Source organism: Hirundo rustica, chromosome 6 (genome assembly GCF_015227805.2).
Source record: "Hirundo rustica isolate bHirRus1 chromosome 6, bHirRus1.pri.v3, whole genome shotgun sequence".
NCBI classification, from domain to species: Eukaryota; Metazoa; Chordata; class Aves; order Passeriformes; family Hirundinidae; genus Hirundo; species Hirundo rustica.
The window spans coordinates 23,075,806-23,095,824 of record NC_053455.1 but is presented as its reverse complement, the minus strand read 5'-3'; the positions used below and the strand labels follow the sequence as shown (position 1 = coordinate 23,095,824).

Here is a 20,019-nt window from a genome sequence, read left to right as displayed (position 1 = left end):
GTGTTTGACCAAGTCTTGCAAGCCTGTCCTGGATCCCAGATGTACCTGGGAGCTTTGTGGTAAAGCTAGGAAAATGCAACACACGCTAGGGAGAGGACAGGTTAACAGTGAGTATTTATATTATTGTAGCATCTAGTCAGTCATCTCTGGAGGCTGAACAAAGAAAATTAACTTAAAGAATAGAGCAAAATTTCTTTTTTTTTTTTTTTTTCTCTGTGTAGCAAGTTCTTAGCTCTTCCCTTCTGTTAAAGATTTCATGGATCTTGAAAGCCTTAGGGGTATCTGTGTTTGAGGAAGGCTTGGCAAGTGAAAATACTTGTGACTGTGGAAGCCGGGTAATGAAAGAAAAAGCACAGTTCATTTGCAAGCTATTGGATAATGTTGGTGTTGCTGGATGAACAATAAGTAATAAAATGGAGAATTAGGGATTGACTGAAGGGTTTTGAAGGAGTCAAACTGTATAAACTTAAGGATACATATGCTTACAAAGTGTATGGGTAGAAATAGATTGAAAGGCAAAGGAGAACATACTACACATTTACAAAACATTTTGCACATCTTCAGTTTTCAAGTGGAATGGTTCCCTATTTGAGCTCATGATACAGTGTCGTCTTGTCCTGTCTGACTCATCACAATTTAAGGGTTCTGGCCTGATCCTAAGGCAAAGGGGTAGTGATCTTACATGTATCTTATCATGATCCTTGTCCAATCCTTCTTTAAACAAAAAGGTTTCTCAGTTAACAGTTCGTTCATGTATGCCTTTGTAACCTGTTGATAGGGTACATTGTGCTGAAAACTTTGTCTCCTGCTTCTCACTGTGAAAATTTTATCGTTTTGAAGGTTTTTTTTGGAAGAGACAAAGTAGGCCTATGGGTACTACATTCTTTTGGCATATCTTTTAGGCTTGACATGTGAAATATATCTTGAGTTCTAGTCCCCTTTTCCTCCTCAGCAGTCAAAAAGATCCAAATGGAAATGTGAGATGTGTGAACTGCGAGGATGCAGTGTGGCTCCAAGTAAGAGAAATGATCTTTAGACTTTGTATATCACCACTTTTTAGGCAACAAGATATGACTGGCTTCTGCCAGAAATGTGCTAAAACTGCCAACTGGAGAAGATCAAGTAGGTAATTTGTAGTGTGTTGCTTGCTGTAACATGTCCAGTGAAACTTTGGATCTGCTGTTCAGGATGTTGGTAATGAAAATTTAAGTCACTTTTTCACTGCCTGCCAAGAGGGGCAGAGTAACTACTTCTAGTGGTGATGTGTCCCTGTTCACCCTGGTTGATTCCTACCAACTAGCAAGAGAAGCATTCAGGGTTTCAGGTGTCTTTTCTTGAATCCATGGAGGCTAATCTACAACACTTATTATTATTATTATTGTTGTTGTTGTTGTTATTATTATTATTATTATTATTTTTTTCTGGTTCTTATAATTGGTGGCTTTAGCTTATTTCAACCATTAGAGAAGATCAAAAAGAAAATACTAACTTTATTATAGAAAATTATCATTGAATATGATAATGGGAAACTCTTGAAGAACTAGTATAATGTGGATCAGAAAAGTAAAAGATATTAAGCTCTATTTTGACTGTTGCTTGTGATTTCTTAGAAGTACTGTACAATGGATCTTTGTCTGTAGGCTGCTATTAATTGGAAGTAAATTCTATCCTGAAGTTTTTATTCCTATCTATACTTGGAGAGTTCATATTTCACATTGAATTTTTAAAGCAGATTAACAAAAACAAACTCCTCAACTCCTATATTCAGCACTGTGGAATATCATAATGTGTTGTGGCCTTGCTTTCAGTCTTAAGGTTTTCTCAGAAATAAATTTCCCTGAATAAGGCATGACCGTAGAAATCGATTCCTTTAAGCTTATGTGTCTCTGCTGGCAAGCCAAGTGTATTGCAGTCATAACTTTACCTTATAGCATTTAAAAATAAATGTAGAAAAGTATTTCAGCATTATGCAATAATTTGTCCTTTGGCTTGTTAGCATTATATTGAAGTAAATAGTACATATATGTACTGTTTCTAACACAGCAGTCTATTGATATGGTTGTGACAACCCACATGTTCTTCTCCCCTCCCCCCATTTTTTCATGTTTTATCGTGAATAGAAGTACATCAAGTGGGTTCTTTTTCTTCTGTGAGAGCTTTTGGGGATTGACTGTGTCATGGTGTTCTTCAGTCAGCATGTTTGTTTCAGGTTCTGACATCTTTGCTGTCCCAATCAGTTTAAAAATTGGAGCAAAACTTTATGAATCCGTCTATCGTGAGAGATATTAGCTGTGTATTGTCTTGCCTTTTACAAGGTCCACAAAGAATGTGTAGATGTGACAGGAGATGTTTGAAAATTGGGATGTTTGAAGTGTGCAGTGCAGTCCACACAGCCTCCTGTCATACTGTTAATGTCAGGAAAAATACTTTGAAGTCAATCACTGCTAATGAAAAACAGGAATCTTACCAAGCAGGAGAGTTTAAACACATCTTGTTGCAACTCAATTTGAAAACTAACTAAATTCTTATAGATTCACACCAAAACCCACCTTTTCTCTTGAGCCCCACTTGCCTTTCTTGGTTTCAGAGAGATTTTTTTTTATTTGTTTGGTTTTGCTCCGTTAGTACTATTCTGAAGCTACAAGCTCTTCTATATGGGTGTTGTGGTCCAGGTGCTCTACATTACCTTTTACACCAAAGTACCAACTGATTTGCTGCTAAGTGTTTGCCTCTGTAAAGGGAAGAATGCGGTTGCATCAGTTGCAGAGGAAGATTAGGAAATGAAGCCACTGCTGAGCACAGATGTGTTGGGGGTGCCTCAGTAATCCTCCCAAACAACATCCTGGCCAGCTAATTATAGCAGCTGACATGTCTCAAAGCATGGCACAGTAACAAGTAATAGCACCTGTCTGGGTGGGCTGGCTGCAGCTAAACCTTACAGTCTTGCTGGTGTTCTCTCTCTCTTTCTGAATCCTTTGCCTGTTTTTAATCCTGCTGTAGTTTAAACACCTGTCTGTCGGGAATGTGTGAAATGTCACTATTACCCATGCTAAGGTGTTTGCTCACCTGTCTTAAAAAGACAGCTTTCAAATAAACAATGATACATTGATACAATGATAATTGAAAAGGAAAGCATGACACAGTAATAGAGTGGGATTGAGCTGGTATTTCATCAAACTAAATGGTTCTTGGCATCAAGATGATGAGGAGAGAAAATTGGATGAAGTAATCTTCATTTCACACATTAGATGTGTCAGCAAAGTTGTGATCACTGTTGCTGACAAGCTAAGAATTGTATATAACCTATTTTATTTACCATGTTGCCTTCTGTGTTTGCATCATTTACTATTCTTCCTTCTTTTCAGACAATAAATTCTTTGTGACTGGCAACTGCCATTGTTAGGTATTTGTATAGTGCCTGGCACAGTCAGAACTAAATCTAATTTGAAGCTTTCTGTTACTGCAATGAAGATGCTTTAAATTTTAATTAAATTCTACGGAACAAAACAACATTAAGGGTGAGATAAAAGGCACCAAAATGACACCTAATACTATTTTCCATATAGAGTGGATAACATTACCCATTATTAAACTTGCCTGATATTGTCCCACTGTAAGATCTTGTCTTCAATTGCTTAGAGTGTTCTTAAACTTTATTCATTTGAGTTAATGTTTTCTGTGCTTATTGTTCAGTTTTCAGAACACTTCAGGCAAGGTGAAGTATTCCAGTCAAAACTAAGGCTCGATTAAAATGATATTTTGTGCATTTTAATTCTATAGAACTTTTCTTCTAAATCTCTTTGTCCCCCATGCTTTGAAATGGCAATTTAGAGCTTGATTTTGCAAATGTACACCTAACATGATTTTTGTGCATTTCCTTGTGTGAGCACAGTTCTTTGTAAGTGGTTGTGTGAGTTTCTTTAATGTTTGGTTGAGTTTTGGTTTGAATTTTGTGTCCAAGGTACTTATGCTTTTGGGTTGTGCCTGTATGTTTTTATAGAGGGGGTAGAGGCAGGATGGGTGCATATGGTTGGCTTACTGACACAGCTCACGGTGAATGGAGAGATACTCTGGTCTCTGCTCAGTGTAATATAAGCTTCTAGCTTTTGATCAGTGCATGTGGACTTCATTTCTCACACGGCAGGAACTTTTTTACTTTGGGATTTTTGCCCCATCTTTGTCCATTTCCTTCTCTGTTTTTCTGTGAATGGAGGGGTTGTAATTTTCATGCTGGCCCCTGAATTCATCTCAGGCATGGTGAATTTTGGTCATCTCTCACTGCTTTATGCAGAGCAGTCATCTCTCTCTGCTTTATGCAACTGGTACAGTGTTTTTGCATTTGAATATTCCCGCTTTCTAGCAGTTTACTTCTCTTAGTACATACTGTGTCCCATTTACTTAGTGATACCTTTTTTCTCTTTTCTTGGCTTCTAATTGTTTATGATAATTTGTTTGGGTTTGTTTTTATTTTGTTTGTTGTTTTCATTTGTTGGGGTTTTTTTTTCCCTCTTCAGTTAACAAACCTGGAATTGTCAAGTGGAGCTATAAGCAAGGGGAATGCAGCTGCCCAACAGAGCTACTGGTCACCACTCAACAAAAGAGGGTCACTGTGGCCTGCTCAGTCAGACACTCACAGAGATGACAAAAGATCTGTCTCTTCAGAAGTCAGGTAAGTTAAAATTGCTGCTCTAGCTTTTTGAAGAAGAATGCAATCACTCAGGAGTTCATAAGTAATTTGTGTTTGGCTTCTTGCTCAGATGCAGGAACATGTCCAGAGAAAGGCAACAGAGCTGGTGAGGGGTCTGGAGCACAAGTCTGATATGAAGCAGCTAAGGGACCTGAGGTTGTTCATCCTGGAGAAAAGAAGTCTTGGGGAGTGGGGGGCACAATATTGCTCTGTACAACTCCTTGCAGGGAGGTTGTAGCAAGGTGTGTGTTGGTCTCTTTTCCCAAATAACAACTGAGAGGACAACAGGAAATGACCTCAAGTTACATCAGGGAAAGTTTAGATTAGATATTAGGAAAAATTTGTTCACCAGAAGGGTTGTCAAGTATTGGAACAGGCCGCTTAGGTCGCCTGAGGGTTTTTAAAACATGTATAGATGTGGTACTTAGAGACATGTTTTAATGGTGAACTTGTTAGTGTTAAAGTTAACAGCTGGACTTGAGGATCTTACAAGGAAGATCTTTTCTAGGATAAACAATTCTGTGATTCTGAGGGCTTAGTAATGGTTCCTCTCAGGTCTAGAAATTAGCCCGATGAAAATAGCTATGTTCCCAGAGCTGTCAGGTTTATGGTGAAATAAAGGCATAGATGAACATGGTGCATGAAAAGGAAATATCAGATTTTCCTTGATCATTTCCTATCTCTGCATGTTGTTTAGTTTTGCTGGTGTTGAGACATGTATGAATACAAACTTTTAGACCTGATGCTGCAAAAATCTCCGCTAAGTCCTCATCTTTGTGCTTTTTCTGTGAATATCAAGTTTAGATTGTTCAAAGAGCAATGTTTATCAGATTTTTTTTTCCAGATGTCTTCTTTATGTTCTACATTAATTTTGGACATTGGAATTTATATTTATGGCTTATACACTCTTTGGAATCAGGTCAGAGGACTGATTCTGCAGTAAAACCATTCTTCCTGTGATTCAAAGAGCAGTAAGATTTACTTGCATTGAAGTCTGAATCTTGGAAGCCAGGAGCAAGGCAAACTTGCTGCAGTAACCAGGCTGGAATACAAGCCCAAGACTGCTGGAGATTTGACTTCTTCCTTTGCCACTCCAGTAAATAATATTGATTCCTTTGCTTAAGTGTTCATTTTTGTCTTTTAAAACAGAATAATAACGCAGAGCTCCTCCAAGACATGAGTTTAGGTCTGGAAAGCACTGCGTACATGAAAATACTGATTTTTATCACTGGTGCCTAAATGCTACTGGAAAATGGAGGGAAGTGAGAAAGGGAAAAAGACAGTGCAGAAGGCATGTGATCTGAATGGTGATCCTTTCCCAAATGGGTCCTTCAATGGAAAGATTGTAATGGGATTTGGAAAGCTCAAGTAAAATTGTTCTTATTTCATCAGTCACTACTTTTCATCCTGCCTAAAGGAGAGGAATGTGAGAAATGAATTCCTGGCCTGTTTCTGTTCCAGCACAATGCTTGCTTCAGGGGTTTAAAGTTATTGAGAGAAGTGGTGGTGATTCTGCTCTTGGATGCCATCCAGGCAAGCTATTACCTAGTCCAAATAAAGAACCTATCCAACAGGTGTAAATTGCCTTCGCCTCCTACATGGCTTGGGAGAGCAGCAGCATGCAGGCTGTCCTAGAGCTTCCATTCCCTTTTCAGCTCTGTTTGCACCTTTGCATGGGCTCACAGACAGCTGCAAACCCCACCACTAATGCCCAGAGCTCCACTCTGAATGACTTCCAGGGTAGTGTCTCATTGTGTGCATAGTTTAATGCCTTTAGTTAAAGTTTCTGTTTTATTTTGTACAGCAATCTGAAAATACTTCAGAATTTTCCAGTCACAACTTCAAACGTTTTAGGAGTCATTTATTCTTTCATTACTTCAGTTGCTCTGTTTTTATCCTCAGAACAAGAGTCGGAAAGATGCCTTAAGACTCCCTATTAAATTATTTTATCTTCATGGCTGCTTTTACTGAATGGCCAAAATACTGGGAGTTAAGAGTTTTGTGTAAATCTGGAAATTAAGAAAAAAAAATTCTAGAGGCAGTGCTGATTACTTGGTCTGTGAACTTGTGTTTAATGAGAGAATTCCAAAAGGAATATCAAGGTCATGATATATGGAGATGGCTATCTTGTATTATAAATGCCTTTTTTGCTACTTGATTTGTTACATTGGAGCAAGCAATTCATAGAGGTACATCTGATGGGTGTCAGCCTGTGCTCAGTGCTGGATGACTGAAGAAAAGCTTCCTGTTTTGTTCCATTGAGATTCTCATCTATCAGTTGCAGAATTCAGCATGGATGGAAATGTTCTCTAAATAGGTCTCTTATCTGGCTTACACTTAGCTCCAGTTCAAATATCTGTCTCTGCAGTGCAGTCCTCACAGTTTTTGTATGCCTCTGTGGTAAATTTAAGCCATTTTAGTACTGCTGACGTTTGTTAGACAATTTTGGTTTGCTTGCAAATCTGTAGGATTCAGTCTATTCTTTCAGACAAATCATCTTCCCATTTAATTCCTACTCTCCCAGTACTGACTTATCTAAATGTATCTCAAAGGAAGTTATCCTTTCTTTTGTAGATTCCTTTTCTTTGCATGAGATAAGGTGCCAAATTAGTAGTCTGCTTGCCAAAAGGCAAAGGAGGTCTTGGGTTTGTAATACAGAGACACAGGACCATTCTAGATATGTTAAAATATTATTTTATAAATCTGAACTGCTGTGCATTTTGAGATTCTTTTTTTGCCACTTTCTATAAGCATTGGCACTATTTCCACTCAAATGAGGGCCTAGCCTGTTGCTGCACCTCAGATAAAGAAGCCTGCAAGGCTGCACAAGAGGTTCTAAGCTGCAGTGGCCTTACTTCTGACTAATGTGACATGATTATCAACCACTGCCACATTTGCTGCAGGCCTGTCTTTGTTGCCCTCTGTATATCAATGAAGTTATGCCCAATCTGTTCTCTCCTTCTTTAATCCTAGTCCTATCTCAGTACCCTATCTCAGTTCTCTCTCAGGTTCTCACTCACTCAGTCCATTGGGCAGGATTGTCACTCCTTCACATTGTACTGTAAAGGCATGAAATGCAATTGCATGTTTTGTAGTAGAGTTATTAAAGATGACCATATGTGATTTTTATCACAATTTTAGTAATGTAATCCAAGGACAGCAACCATGAGAGTGATTCTTCATTATCCAGTGAAACTGCAAGTCAGCTGAAGCAAAAACCATACTCACAGCTCTTCTTGAAAAAGCATTCTCCTGAAAGCATTCTTGGTTTAAAGGTAAAAAATCATGTGTTTAACAGAATGAAACATGTTGATTCAGAACATAAACTAGCTTTGAAGTACCTGTTAGCAAATAGCAGCATAATCCCTAGTTGTGAGGACAATAGGTGGAGGGTAGTAGAGGTTTCTGGCACTGGAATTTGCAGCTGCTATGCCACTTTTTTTAAAAAAAGACAGTGGATTTCATCTCCAAGAATTGCTTGGGCTCTGCAGGTCACTAAGTCCCTTAAGACCTGGACCAAAACTAGCAAAAAAGATTTCTTTCTAGCTGGTACAGATTTCTGTGTTTTCAGTGAGCACCTTGGATTCAGCAGCAGCCATCCTTGCTCATGTTCATCTTGTAGAATTCATAGGGGCGGTAAATTGGCAACTCAGCAGTGAAATGGTCAGTGTTTTCTGAGATCTGTGTTTCATTAGCTTCTTGCTCTTTCATAGCATCTATCTCAAACTGAAGACTGACTTTGTACTTCTAAACTGCTCAGCATATTTTTCCCTTGGATTTTCTGACAGAGTTACCTAATTTGGTTAGGGCAGCCAGGCAGGCTTCCTTGTCATCAGTCAGAGGGTAGAATGGTAGTCAAATTTATATTAGAGAGCCTGTGAAGGGCTACTGCAGTCAGAGAAAAGGAATTCTCCTCTTTTCCTTGCTTGACATGTCTGAAATACTTCTTAGCTCATAATTTCTGCCAAGGTGCACAGGTTCATCAAGAAATCATGGTTTTTTAGTAGACTTGTCTAATCTGGTTTAAATTTATATAAACACGTGCTTTTTCAAATTTCTGATGTAAGGGGATTTTAAGTTTAATTTACTCTGGTATCACTCTCAGTGGTGGTAATAGCTCTCAGGGCCTCATAGGCTGTGTGCACATACCTGCTGTATGTCCAGCTTCCCAAACAGTCTCTGCTTTGGGTACTTCCATTTTTATTTTTCCTTGCCTAGAGGTATCAAATAGGGTGGAAAACTGGAAGATGCTGTCTAGACATTTATCATCTCAGATACTTCTGGGTCACATTGTATATATTTACTGCTCATGTACAAATCAACAAGGTAGGTGCAGGAAATCCAGTACTACTTAAAAAGCCTCCTGGGCCTGCTCTGCTAGAAAATATATATTAATTTATGTCCCAAACATTCTACAGGAAAATGATTGTACACTCTGCTCCCTTGCACACACCAGCTCACAAATTAAAATTGCTGTGCTGCATCCCCTGACAGTCTCCCAAATCAGGGATTTTAATTGCTGGCCTTCCTTAGCCTTGGCTGTGTAGTGGATGTCCTGATTCCTCACCTAGTACCTACTATTGCTTCATGCCAATTTCTTTTACTGCTAGGGGTACGTATAATGTGTGTTCTAGGTTTCAGATGCTCTGATCACACCAAATGTATATCATTTGGACTTGTGAGGAAGAATCCCAGGTCTCATTTGAGAGTTTTCTCTGAACTGGTGTATTTGGCTTCTGTAGTTTCACTGAATCTTTGAGTTTTGCCAGAAATCCAGAAATACCCTAGACAGCAGTCACCAGCTAATTATGGTTCACCGGTGTCAGTCCTTTGTGTCAAAGGGGCAGTTGGTTGTGTTTGACATGAAGGGAAGGTGAAAGTGGCTTTGTTGTTTCCTCAGTTTTTATTTTAAACTTTGGAGGTGTGCAATGTGAAATAAGAAGTTGTGCTTGGACCCTGACTAGACAGGCTCTGAGAAGCAGTGAGAAGAGGGAGACTGGAATAGACAAAGGATGTGCAGGGTGATTCTTACAAGGATAGAAGGGTGAGCAATTGATGGGACAGTCTTGCTTTTTTGCAAGACTCTTGAGCTAGACTTAGTGGTGGGCTTAGCATGGCAGAAGCAGCACGGGTGTCACAGGTGGGGCTGTGGGACAGAGTTAGCTATGTATGGGCTTGCAGCTAGAAGGGAGGACAAGAGAATTCCTTGGGATGTCGGCAGCTAACGCCAAGTTTTTATAAGAATAAATCTCTGTTACGTATGTGTTGCCTTGTAGCTCCGGGTTGACGGTACCTTTATTCTCTTTCAGATAGTTTTTTAAAGTTCCCTGCAGTTTCTTGCAGAGTGAAGGCTACCTGACTGCTCTCTGGCTCTGTGTTTGCCAGGGGTTCAGAGCCTATTTGTTTGCACAGCATCTAGGTGTAAGGTAACGTGGAGGCTCTGCTATGCTGATGCCTCTGGAGGAAATGACGGCAGAAAGCAGTAAGCATCGAGGGTGACACAGAAGGCTCTCAGTTCAGTTTGTGCAAACTGCAGTGATCCTAACACCTCCCTGGCTAAGCAGTACAGAAGTGACAGCAACAGCAGCCCAACAGCTCTGAGTGCAGCCCTGTGCTAGCATAGCCATGTCTTTTCCTTGTTCCCCACAGTGCTTGTTCTTTTCTCTTTACCTTAATGCCTGAATTAATTCCATTTCTTTATTTGAGGCAGAGAAGCAATTGAGGGTGGGTTCAGTGATTTTTCTGTGATCTCTGTCTGCATCGTCTCAGCAGCTCTGTCATGCCGGTCGTACCTGCAGTCCTCGAGAGACAGTGTTTCTGAGAGCCCTGAATTTGGGGTTTATTACTTCCTGCTCAGAGGAGGTTTGAGGAGGGCAGGTGAAAAATAGAACTACTGCCTGGGTAGCTGTACATTTTTGCAAGTCACCCTGTTTCCAGTTTGTGCATGTTCTTCTTCTCCCTGTGCATCTGTGCATATTTGTGCCTGTAACTTCTGCCTCAACACCCTCTTGCCTTTAATTGTTTGTTGTTTTTTTTTTCCATGCATGTCTCCCAGGGTCACCAGTGACAACTTGTTAAGTGTGGAAGCATATAGGCTGACTTCAACTTCAGAAATACATGGCTTGCCTTATATTCTGGTTTGTTTTTTTTTTTTTTTTTTTTTTTTGATACACATATTGGTCACACTAAGAAAACTTGTGTTGTCAGGGCCAATTGCTCTCCATCCTGCTTGGAAATTGCTCTGGGCCTCAGCACCATGGATTGGCACAGTCCTCAAGGATCCCTGCTTCCCACAGCTAGGCCTTGGCTCTGTCTGTCTGGAGGCTCCAGGAGAGGAAAGGCAGAAAGCTCGTGACTTGCCCAGACAGTCTGAGGCCTGGCCCTGCAGCCTCAGCTCCCCAGACGCTGTTGAGTCGGACTTGGCTGGCAGCCGCCGCACTGTTACTTTTCCGAGGTAATAAGTGAGATTAATCACAGGACCCTTTCCAGAGGCAAGGGAGGCTTTGCTGCGTGCGGGGAGACCGTAGGAGACAGCGCTGGGGCTGTGAGCTGGAGGCGAAAACTGGGGCCTCGCAGCAGGGCAGAGCAGGGCACCGGTGGAGCTGTGCGAGTGTGACCTCTTCTCAGCTGCTTCTGGGAAGCATTGCTGGAGCTGCGGCCTGGTGCCTCCCCTGCACGGGCCCTGGCTGAGCACGGGGGGCACGGCGTCTGCATTGCCTTTATCCGCAGGCCTTGGACAGTTACATTTTCTCCGAATTTGAGGGGGACCAGGCTTCTTTCTGACTGCATGACTTCCAGAGGAGATAGGAGGATCTTTGCTACTATTCCCTACAGCATACTATGGAGAGCAAGCAGCCCATGTTGATAAGTGGAGGCGAGTAATCATCTCCCGGTCCAATACAGCAAAATTATTTCAGCTGCCTCCACAAACTGACGTTACCCTAATGTAAACACAGGATTTGCTGTCCTGGACTGGGCTGCCAATCTCTTCAATTCTCCCCATCCTCTGCTTCAGAGCAGCTATCTCCGCTGTCATTAGTACAGAAAATATTCTGATGGGCAGCAGGGAAATTATCTTTCTGAGGGGGAGATAGATTTTGCCCTCCAACTGCTAACAGCTGGCATGTAGGTCTTGCAATACTTTGTTCTGTGTACTCTAGTGTGGATATTGTCATTAATCATGTATTTTACCTTCTGCAAAAAATGTAGTCCCATTGAGTTGTAGCAGTGAGTTCCACAGGTGGTGCATATTATGCAAAAGTTTCCTTTTTAAATTTTTTTGCAAAACTTGCCAAAACTCTCTGTACCTGTAGTAAGATCACATGCAGGCAAACAGAAATGCTTGGTTTATTTTCTGCACTATTTGTTCTCTATCTTTTTTATAATCGCCCTTCTTTTTTGTCTCTCTAAACTAAACAGTTCCATTATTTTCAAATTCTAAATGGAAATCTTCCTGGCCTTTTAATAATTGTCTGGCTATCTTTATAGAGATGAAAAGAAATGAAAACAGTACGTCAAGAAGGGGTAAAACATTAGTTTCATGTAATTAACACTAGTGTATCTTTAATTTCTATCTCAGCTTACATATAGCAATATCTTGTTGGCTTCTGACCGTGCTAAAGACTGAGTTTTTTATTAATATGCAGTTCTTTTTCTTTGATTATTACAGTAAATGTCAAACTGAGCAACAGGTGTAAGTAGTTAATTTTTTTCAGGGATTTTTTTTTTTTTTTCTTTTCCCATTCCTTGCTAGGCAACTCTTCCTGCACCAGTGGATTTTGTTGGCTATGATGGAACTTGCTTGGTCTTTTCTGTTCTATTGAACACCTTATTCAATGTCGAACAAGTTGAAATCTTCTAGTGTGTTGCATTACTTGACTCATAATGTTTCCCCAGTTATCCTGATCTTGGAGGTATTTGAAATACACTGTATCAGTTCTAGATATTTCATGTTGCAAAGTGACCAGTGTATCTTCCTTTCCTCTGCATTTATTTAAACCTCCCATTCACCGTTAAAACAGTTGTTTTCCAGAGTGGTTTTCAGATGGTTAATGTGCCTGTAGTTCTCATGGGGGAGCTCTATTCTGCTCCTTGCATTCTTGTAGGAATGCTGTATTCTGGTGCTCTGTAAGAGTGGCTTTGGCTACAGCAGCCTTCCTCTCTAAAAGAGTCCTGAAAGGGTTACAAGGGAGCCTTGGCTGTTTCTTTGAGCAATTTGGAAAGGACGGGCCTCAGACAGCTTGGCAAGAACCTGAGGCCCTGTTTTTTCCAGCCCAGCCCTTCCTTCTGCACAGAGCTGTCAGGGAATCCCACGAATGTCTGGTTTTTCCCCTTTCCTAATTCTTTTAACAATATTTTTATCCATCTGTGACCCTTCCTCACACAAGGATCTTTGAAGGAAATTTTATCCGTTGATTTGCCTTGCACGTAGTGAAGTGTAAATGAAAGCCGTGCTACCATGCCATAGCTGTTGGAATTAGTTCACAGTTGTGCAGCTGAGAAGGGCATTGGGAAGTTTCCCAGAAGAATGTCCTTTCTGGCACTGATCTTAGGGCAGGTCCATCTGGCCTGAGAACAGAGGGATTGAATGGGCCCATCTTTGAACTCTGCTGCTCCTATGTGTTACAGAGAGGCACTCTGAAATCTTGGGGCTGCATGTTCTGTATCTTCCCTATCAGGCATACAGAATGCTGCTTTGTGGAAATGGAAATCCCCTTTGTAAACCAGGCTTATGAAAGACAAGAGAGGGTTAGTGACTTTTCTTTCATTTGCCTCGTGGTCTCCAGGACCATCCTGAAGTTGAGCTCATTGTGAATACTTTGGAGATTACCAAGTCTGCCCTGTACCTTTTCACTTCAAGAAAATGGAGGTGTAGTGGGTACTGTGAGAAGGGAAGTTTGGTTACTTGTGAGAGCAAAGGTCTTGAAGAGCTGTGTTGAAGACATTGGTGTTGTACAGCTGAGGAAGAGAAATTGAATTTGGATTATATTGCTATCTCAGTAAGCCTGTCCAGTGCTGGGAGAAGGGTGTGATCTGACTTCCATGTAGAAAGCCTTCCAGAAGGCCGCCCTTCTGTGGGGCAGTCCCTGGACAACCCTATGAAGTCAGCAGCCAAAGGGCCTGGAATCAAGCTCAGTTGAGTTAAGGGTTTCAGTGACCAAGTACAAATGCCAGAGTGGAAGGTGGCAAAAAGGGCCAAAGGGTTTTCCTTCCTACTAGGCTTTGTTTTCAAGCTATCTTCCATTGTTTAGTGAACTTTCCACCAGTAATACACTTTGATATTTTCCATCCAGACCAAGGTCATGCTTTAGCTTGGCTTTCTCAGGATGAACAATCTTTTTGGTGTTTTGTACCATGATATAAATGGGAAATCCCTGCAAAAGCATGAAGAAACCCCTTTCCTGTCCCTGAAACTGTTAGTTGCCCTTTCCTGTGAAAATTCTGCTTTCACCTAATTTCCCCTAGCTTTCTGACTGGTAAAGTTTTGTAGCTGACCACCAGAGTTTGCGAATTGCATGCTGTTGGTTTCTTTGGGCTGCAGGTATCAAGCAGCAGCTGTTTGTGAACCATGCAGGGGTCCAGTATTTAGCAAGAATATCTTTTGAAAAAGGGGAAGGGAAAAATGTAAAAAAGCCAGGATTATTTCAGTTTCTGCCAGGATTATTTCAGTTTCTCTGTGTATGTGGTGACGGCTTTGCTTGGTGATCCTGTTCAGTAGGTCCTAGGGGTAGATATGTTGTGTAATCTGAAGAAGATGCAGCAACCGGAACTCTGCTGTGGAGCGCCAACTTTTTGTTTAGGGAGTAACATTTTGTATAATGAGTAACATTTTTGGTTATTAGTACTTTTTTAGTCTCTACTCGACACTGGATACTATCAGCAATTGAGTAGTTTGACCAAAATGCGCTGGATAAGAGAGCTTTGGTTGGTAATGAGCAAGAAGGCTCACTTCAAAAAGCTTGTTACTGGATTGTCTAGAACCAGTGCCAATTACAAGAATTTGTAAATGTGCCGTAAAGGCTGGGCTGTGCAGTGTCAGGATGGAAATGTCAAGAATCCTTTATTACATGCAGTTATTTCTAGGATTTCATTCTGTAACAGTAGTTGAAAGATATGTTCTTAAAAAAGAAAAGGAAGGGAAGAGTGGGCAAAAAAGCTACGTAGTGCTAAAAGATAGTAGTTTCCAGACACTCTCCTATTCCACACATGGCATTTTTATGAATATTTCTTATCCAAGAACTGTTCACAGCAAACCAGGTGGGGAGATGCCAGGCCAGCCTGGCTGATTCAAATCTGTTTAAAACTGGCACTGAGACAACAACCTTTAGTAAAAGAAATTTAAAACTAAGAGAGCTCTGCTGGATGGTTGGGCATGTGAACAGGCTCCCCAGGGAAGTGGGGAGCCTGCCAGAGTGTTTGAACAATACTCTTGGGCACACAGTGTGACTCTTGGGGTGTCCCGTGCACAGCCAGGAGTTGGATGTCAGTGATTCTTGTGAGTCACTTCCAACTCAGGACGTTCTGTGATTCTGTGTTGCTTGGCCTCTTCGCTCAAATTTCAGATTACATCTGGCTCATCATGTCTTCCACTCCCCTTTCTATCTTTCTGCTCTCTGGCATATGGGACTTAACTGAAAAGTTAGTCAAAGGTCTGGCAGTGCTGCACATGCTATTGGCAGCTGTCTGTCAGGGATACTTTGCCTGGGCAAGATTCATCCTTTAAAGCAAAAGGGCTGTGACTTCCTTGGTCCAAACCTTTTGTATTCATAAAGATTTCTTTATTTACGGGGGAAAAAAAAAAAAAAAAAAAAAAAAAAATTAGAATCTTCTCTGTGAAGAATTTAGCCGGGTTGGGCCATGAATATCTTCAGTGCTGAAAATTTGAGTTTTCTCAAAATTCAGCTGAGAAAATTTTCATGTTTGGTAGACCAGCTAAAAAGGAGGAGAAAATCTCAAGTCTGGACCATCTGTTTCTTTTTCGATATTGGGATAAAGATGCTGATGGATAGTGTCAGCTTATCTTCATTTAGCATTTTGAAAAGTTGAAGATGCAGAAACTTGAAATTGAGTAAGTTTAGGAATTTAATATATTGGTACTGTTGCTAAATTCAGAAAAATTTTTCACAGTCAAATTTTGAATTTCAGATGAGAATTTTTTGTTACTTACTAAAGACAATGTACTCCTTAGTGGAGTGACTTATACTTCCCATTGCAGTTTCTTAAAACGTCTCAAGCTGTGGTGTTAGGAAAAGCTTGAAATAACTTGTTAAAAAGAATGTTCTGTTCAATAAATTTCTGATCTCAGCTCCTCTAGACACTTGGGTGTGATTCTTTGACAGGCTCATGATGCTAAAGATTCTAGCTTCCCTGTAAATATCTTTGGATGGATCATAATTTGAACAACAATTAAAGGCTTTCTCATTCAGGCAGTCAACATGACAAAGAGAATACAATCTCATCTTCTGTGAAGAAATCAGTAAATCCAGCAGTGTATGTGAGATATTTAAGCACAGGCCCAAAAAGTCAGCCCCAAAAGTGATTCTTCGTAGACTTTGCTGTTCTTAAGAGTCAGTGCTTTGAGGAGCAAATCCCTTTCCAATAAGGAGTTGCGTATAATATTTCCAGGATATTCTTCAGGAGAGTGAGATTTAGGTTTCTACTATCAGTGATCCCCCTAGCCTTCTGTTTTCAAAATTCCTTACCAGAAAATCAGGGAAGTTTAGACTTATCCCTTAGGAACAATTCCAACAAAGGCTGCCAATTAAGATTCTTTGGAACATCTGTCTTTCATAGAGTTTGGTTTTGCATATTGACAATTTGCTTATCTTTCTTCGAAGCTGAAAAACCTCAAGGAGGAGCTGTATTTTAATATGGAATTAGTTTTGCTGAAAAATCAATGGGAATAATAACTTCTCTCTTACCAAAGTTCACAATTTTATTTTTTTAAATTTCTATAAGCACATATAATACATTTAAAAGTATTTAGTAAAGTAATAGATACTGGTAAAAAATTTTGAAAATTCAGTTTTAATAGTTGGATTATTCTGGTATATTTAAAGAAACTTGGATCCAATCATTTAAATTTAGTCATTTAAATATTTTGTTTTTCTGTTCAGGACATTTTTTGTGTAACTGATTTTTCTTTTTTCAGAGGTCAGTCGTGTTTTCATTTGTTTCTGAAATCCCGCTTTCCTGCTGCTGATAATAATGTGAACGATTTAAATATGAAAGTATCCTCCACTATGAAGAGAACAAAATTTATACATCAGTTTCTAGGTTGTTTTGAGGTGACTATGCTTCATGTAATGCAGAGGTTTTCTCTATTGATATTTTCTAAATAGGAAAAAAAAGAAGTTAACATTCTACATTCTCTGAAGCATTGCAAATTCTGGATATGAGTGTAGACATTACTGAGAAGCATTTCTGCAAAAGGGGAAAGAACTGTACTGCTGGGTATTTTGCTGTTTGCATGTTTCGCTCTGAAATTGCCTAAACTCCTGGTATCATGTAACACTATGAATTGTGAATTGTTATACTTGTTGCTACACAAGGCATCATTTGTATATTGTTTGTTAAAGTCTCTCTCTGGTGTTTATGGTGCATATTGTTTAGTAGCAAAACCAGGTACTGATTACTCCTGCCATTTACTTTCAGTCTTTTTCTAACACTTCCCTTTATGTGGGGGCTTTCTTGCTGTCTTATACTCCGACTGGTCTCTAGAGCCTTAAACACAATACACAACATGAAGGTTAACCTCTTTGCAAATGTTTCTGTTTTCATCTCAAGCCTTCTGGAAGCCATGTTTGGACTCTTACCTGCCTATACCGCAGATAAATGTTCTCTGAAAGGTACCAGTTGTTGCCTTTGAGTCTGCTCTATTTAGAGCATTTGCTGAAACATCATGAAAGGCATCAAGTATAAAAAAGCAGCATATAATGGAGATTCCTTGATGGACACTGTTGTTATTTTCCTTTCTTGATTCCTTATCTATGATAGGAGGGAAGTCTTGAAAGGACATTGTTCCATGAGTGGCCAGGGTATTTTAGTCTGCCCTTTTAAGGGATTAGCATCTGCATCTTTGATGTGTTCATGCTCAGAATTACATGCAATCACTTGGTGGAATTCCTGGGGTAGAGATTCCATGGTTCCCATCTGTGTTCCTGAGTCTGGGAGTTTCTGACTAATTATATAATTTTCTCTGTACTTGTAGGAAACAATTTCATTTTGGCACTAGAAAAAGGGATTGGGTTGGAATGGAATATAGGATTGCATAACTTTTTTCATGTTTAACCGCAAATTCCACAAATGAAAGCTATTGCACTTCCTCTGAAGATACCTACTCTTGGCTTTTGGTTTTCAGAGTCGGTAGAAATATTCAACTCCCATATACAGTCCAAAAAGACCTATCAATTGAAAGGCTTACCCAAAATCTGTCATTAATGAGTCCAGCAAAATTGTGTCTTTAAGGAAACGGCACCATTCCTAGATGCCTATTCTCAAACCCCGAGGGGAAAAGATAGATAACAGTATGCAGCTGGGATGACCAGCAGAGCTGGCACAACTGCATCACAGACTTTTCTGTCCATACTGGAGGAGAAAGCGTCACAAATACAGGTGCTTGGTCAAATGGAGATAATTTAAAAGCTTTTTTCCTAGGTATTGCAAACAAAATTAGTGCTTACAGTCTCTCTCTCCTATCTTACAGTTGTAGGTAGAGACAGAAATCTCATAAAAAATACTTCAGGCAGTGAGTGATCAAGTAAGTTTTGTGCAACTTGAACATCTTATGCAGACAAGATCTGACAGAGAGGGATCTTTCATTGAATACTGGGCAAGTTTGGGAACTGTGTTTTAAAATGTGCTGTCTCATCTCGTACTATACAATGTAATTATCTTAACATGCTTTTACTCATCTTCCTCTAATGACAGACTTGGTCTGTCATCAGATGTATCAGTTTCCTGGAGAAAGATTTTGTTTACCCAGTTTACCAAGATAAGCCTGAGCCTTTTCTGTAGTTTCAGAGGTTTAATTACAAATTTCCTGTTCTCAAAGTTAATTGTTTTCTGTCATCTGGCCTTCTTGGTCAGCACTTGTGTTGCTGCCTTCTGGGAAAAAGTAGACAACTGAATGATTTGGGGCCATCCCATGATTTTCAACTGCCCCACCTGTTTTGGAAGTGGTTGTAGAATTGCCAAACACACTGAAGTGGTTACATGTACCAGCTCCTAAAGAAGCTGAAGGGGAGGAGTGGTTCCTGCCTGATGGGTTTTCAAAGGGAGCTGAGACTTTGATGTTCTGTTTTAGCAGCTGCTAGATATAGTGCCTTAGTCCTATGCAGCACTTGTGGCCCCAGCCTTCGTGCATTGTATTCTTCTTTGCACTGCCAGAATGGAGAGAAGAAAATAAAATAAATTAAATTAAATCAAGAGCATGGGCATTAGCAATAGTGTTGCTTTGTTATATTTTATACTTTGAGTTATAGTGCCTTGTGTCTCATGCCAGTGAAGGCCCTTGCACTTAATTGAGTCTGTTAGAGTAAGAAATCTATTTCACTTCAGCTTTCTTTGCCTTTCTAATTGCTTCTTCCTCACCTCTTCTGTTTTATATCTGCTTCCAAAATAATTGTAGTAATTTTAGTCTTTTGTTCTATAATGACCACATAAAATAGGCAGAGATTTACATATGGTGCACCAGAATTCCTTGCTCAGTCTAGAGAGAATGGATCATCTTTCCAGTAAGGATTGAAGGAGACAGGGAAATATAGTGGCTGAACCAAGGCTTCATATAAAGTCTCTGTTAAAGCAGGAACAGACAACACTCTGCTGAAGGTAGTTCACTGGGAATTTCCCCTTTACTCACTTAGCTCTTCACTGCCAGAAATAAGATGGTGTCACTCAATTTATTCTATTAATATTGAACTTCTTTGTGGTAATGTGAACGCCTCTCTGATTTTGCTTGTTGAAATGTTGGTTTACTGGAAATGCTGGAGGCTGAGCTCTGTTTTCAGGTCAAGAGGCAGATAGATCCCAATGGTAGGAGTGGAAGGGGGACTGTATTCTGTGTAGTTTAAAACAAAGAGGCCAAAATTCTGCTGAACTGGAATGGTCTATTTTGGCAAGGCAATACACTTCAGTATTTATCTCTGGAGGACAAAGTCCAAAAGTATGGGGAGATTCTTGCTCTGCAGTACTAGCTTTTCCCAGTAAGGCTGTATAAATAAATACAAGCCTTTCTCGTCTTTTCTTGCTGGTCTTTATAATACGATTCTGGTGTGTCATCACCCAGGCAATAAAGGGGGACAAATACATAGAAATTTTTGGGAAGGAAATGA

At 40.0% G+C, this 20,019-nt stretch overlaps 1 protein-coding gene across 8 annotated transcripts in view; it reads left to right on the top strand.

Moving 5' to 3' along the window:
* The window catches only part of TTLL5 (tubulin tyrosine ligase like 5), a 122,835-nt gene that overhangs the window by 67,726 nt on the left and 35,090 nt on the right, over positions 1 to 20,019 (top strand). For all 8 annotated transcript variants that reach the window (XR_005701179.2, XM_040065934.1, XM_040065930.1 and 5 more), the window contains one exon: positions 4,515 to 4,669. Coding sequence is in view for 7 of the 8 variants with exons in the window: in XM_040065934.1 (XP_039921868.1) it covers positions 4,515 to 4,669 (155 nt within the window). In the remaining variant the exon portion in view is untranslated. The remainder of the gene's footprint in view (positions 1 to 4,514; positions 4,670 to 20,019) is intronic.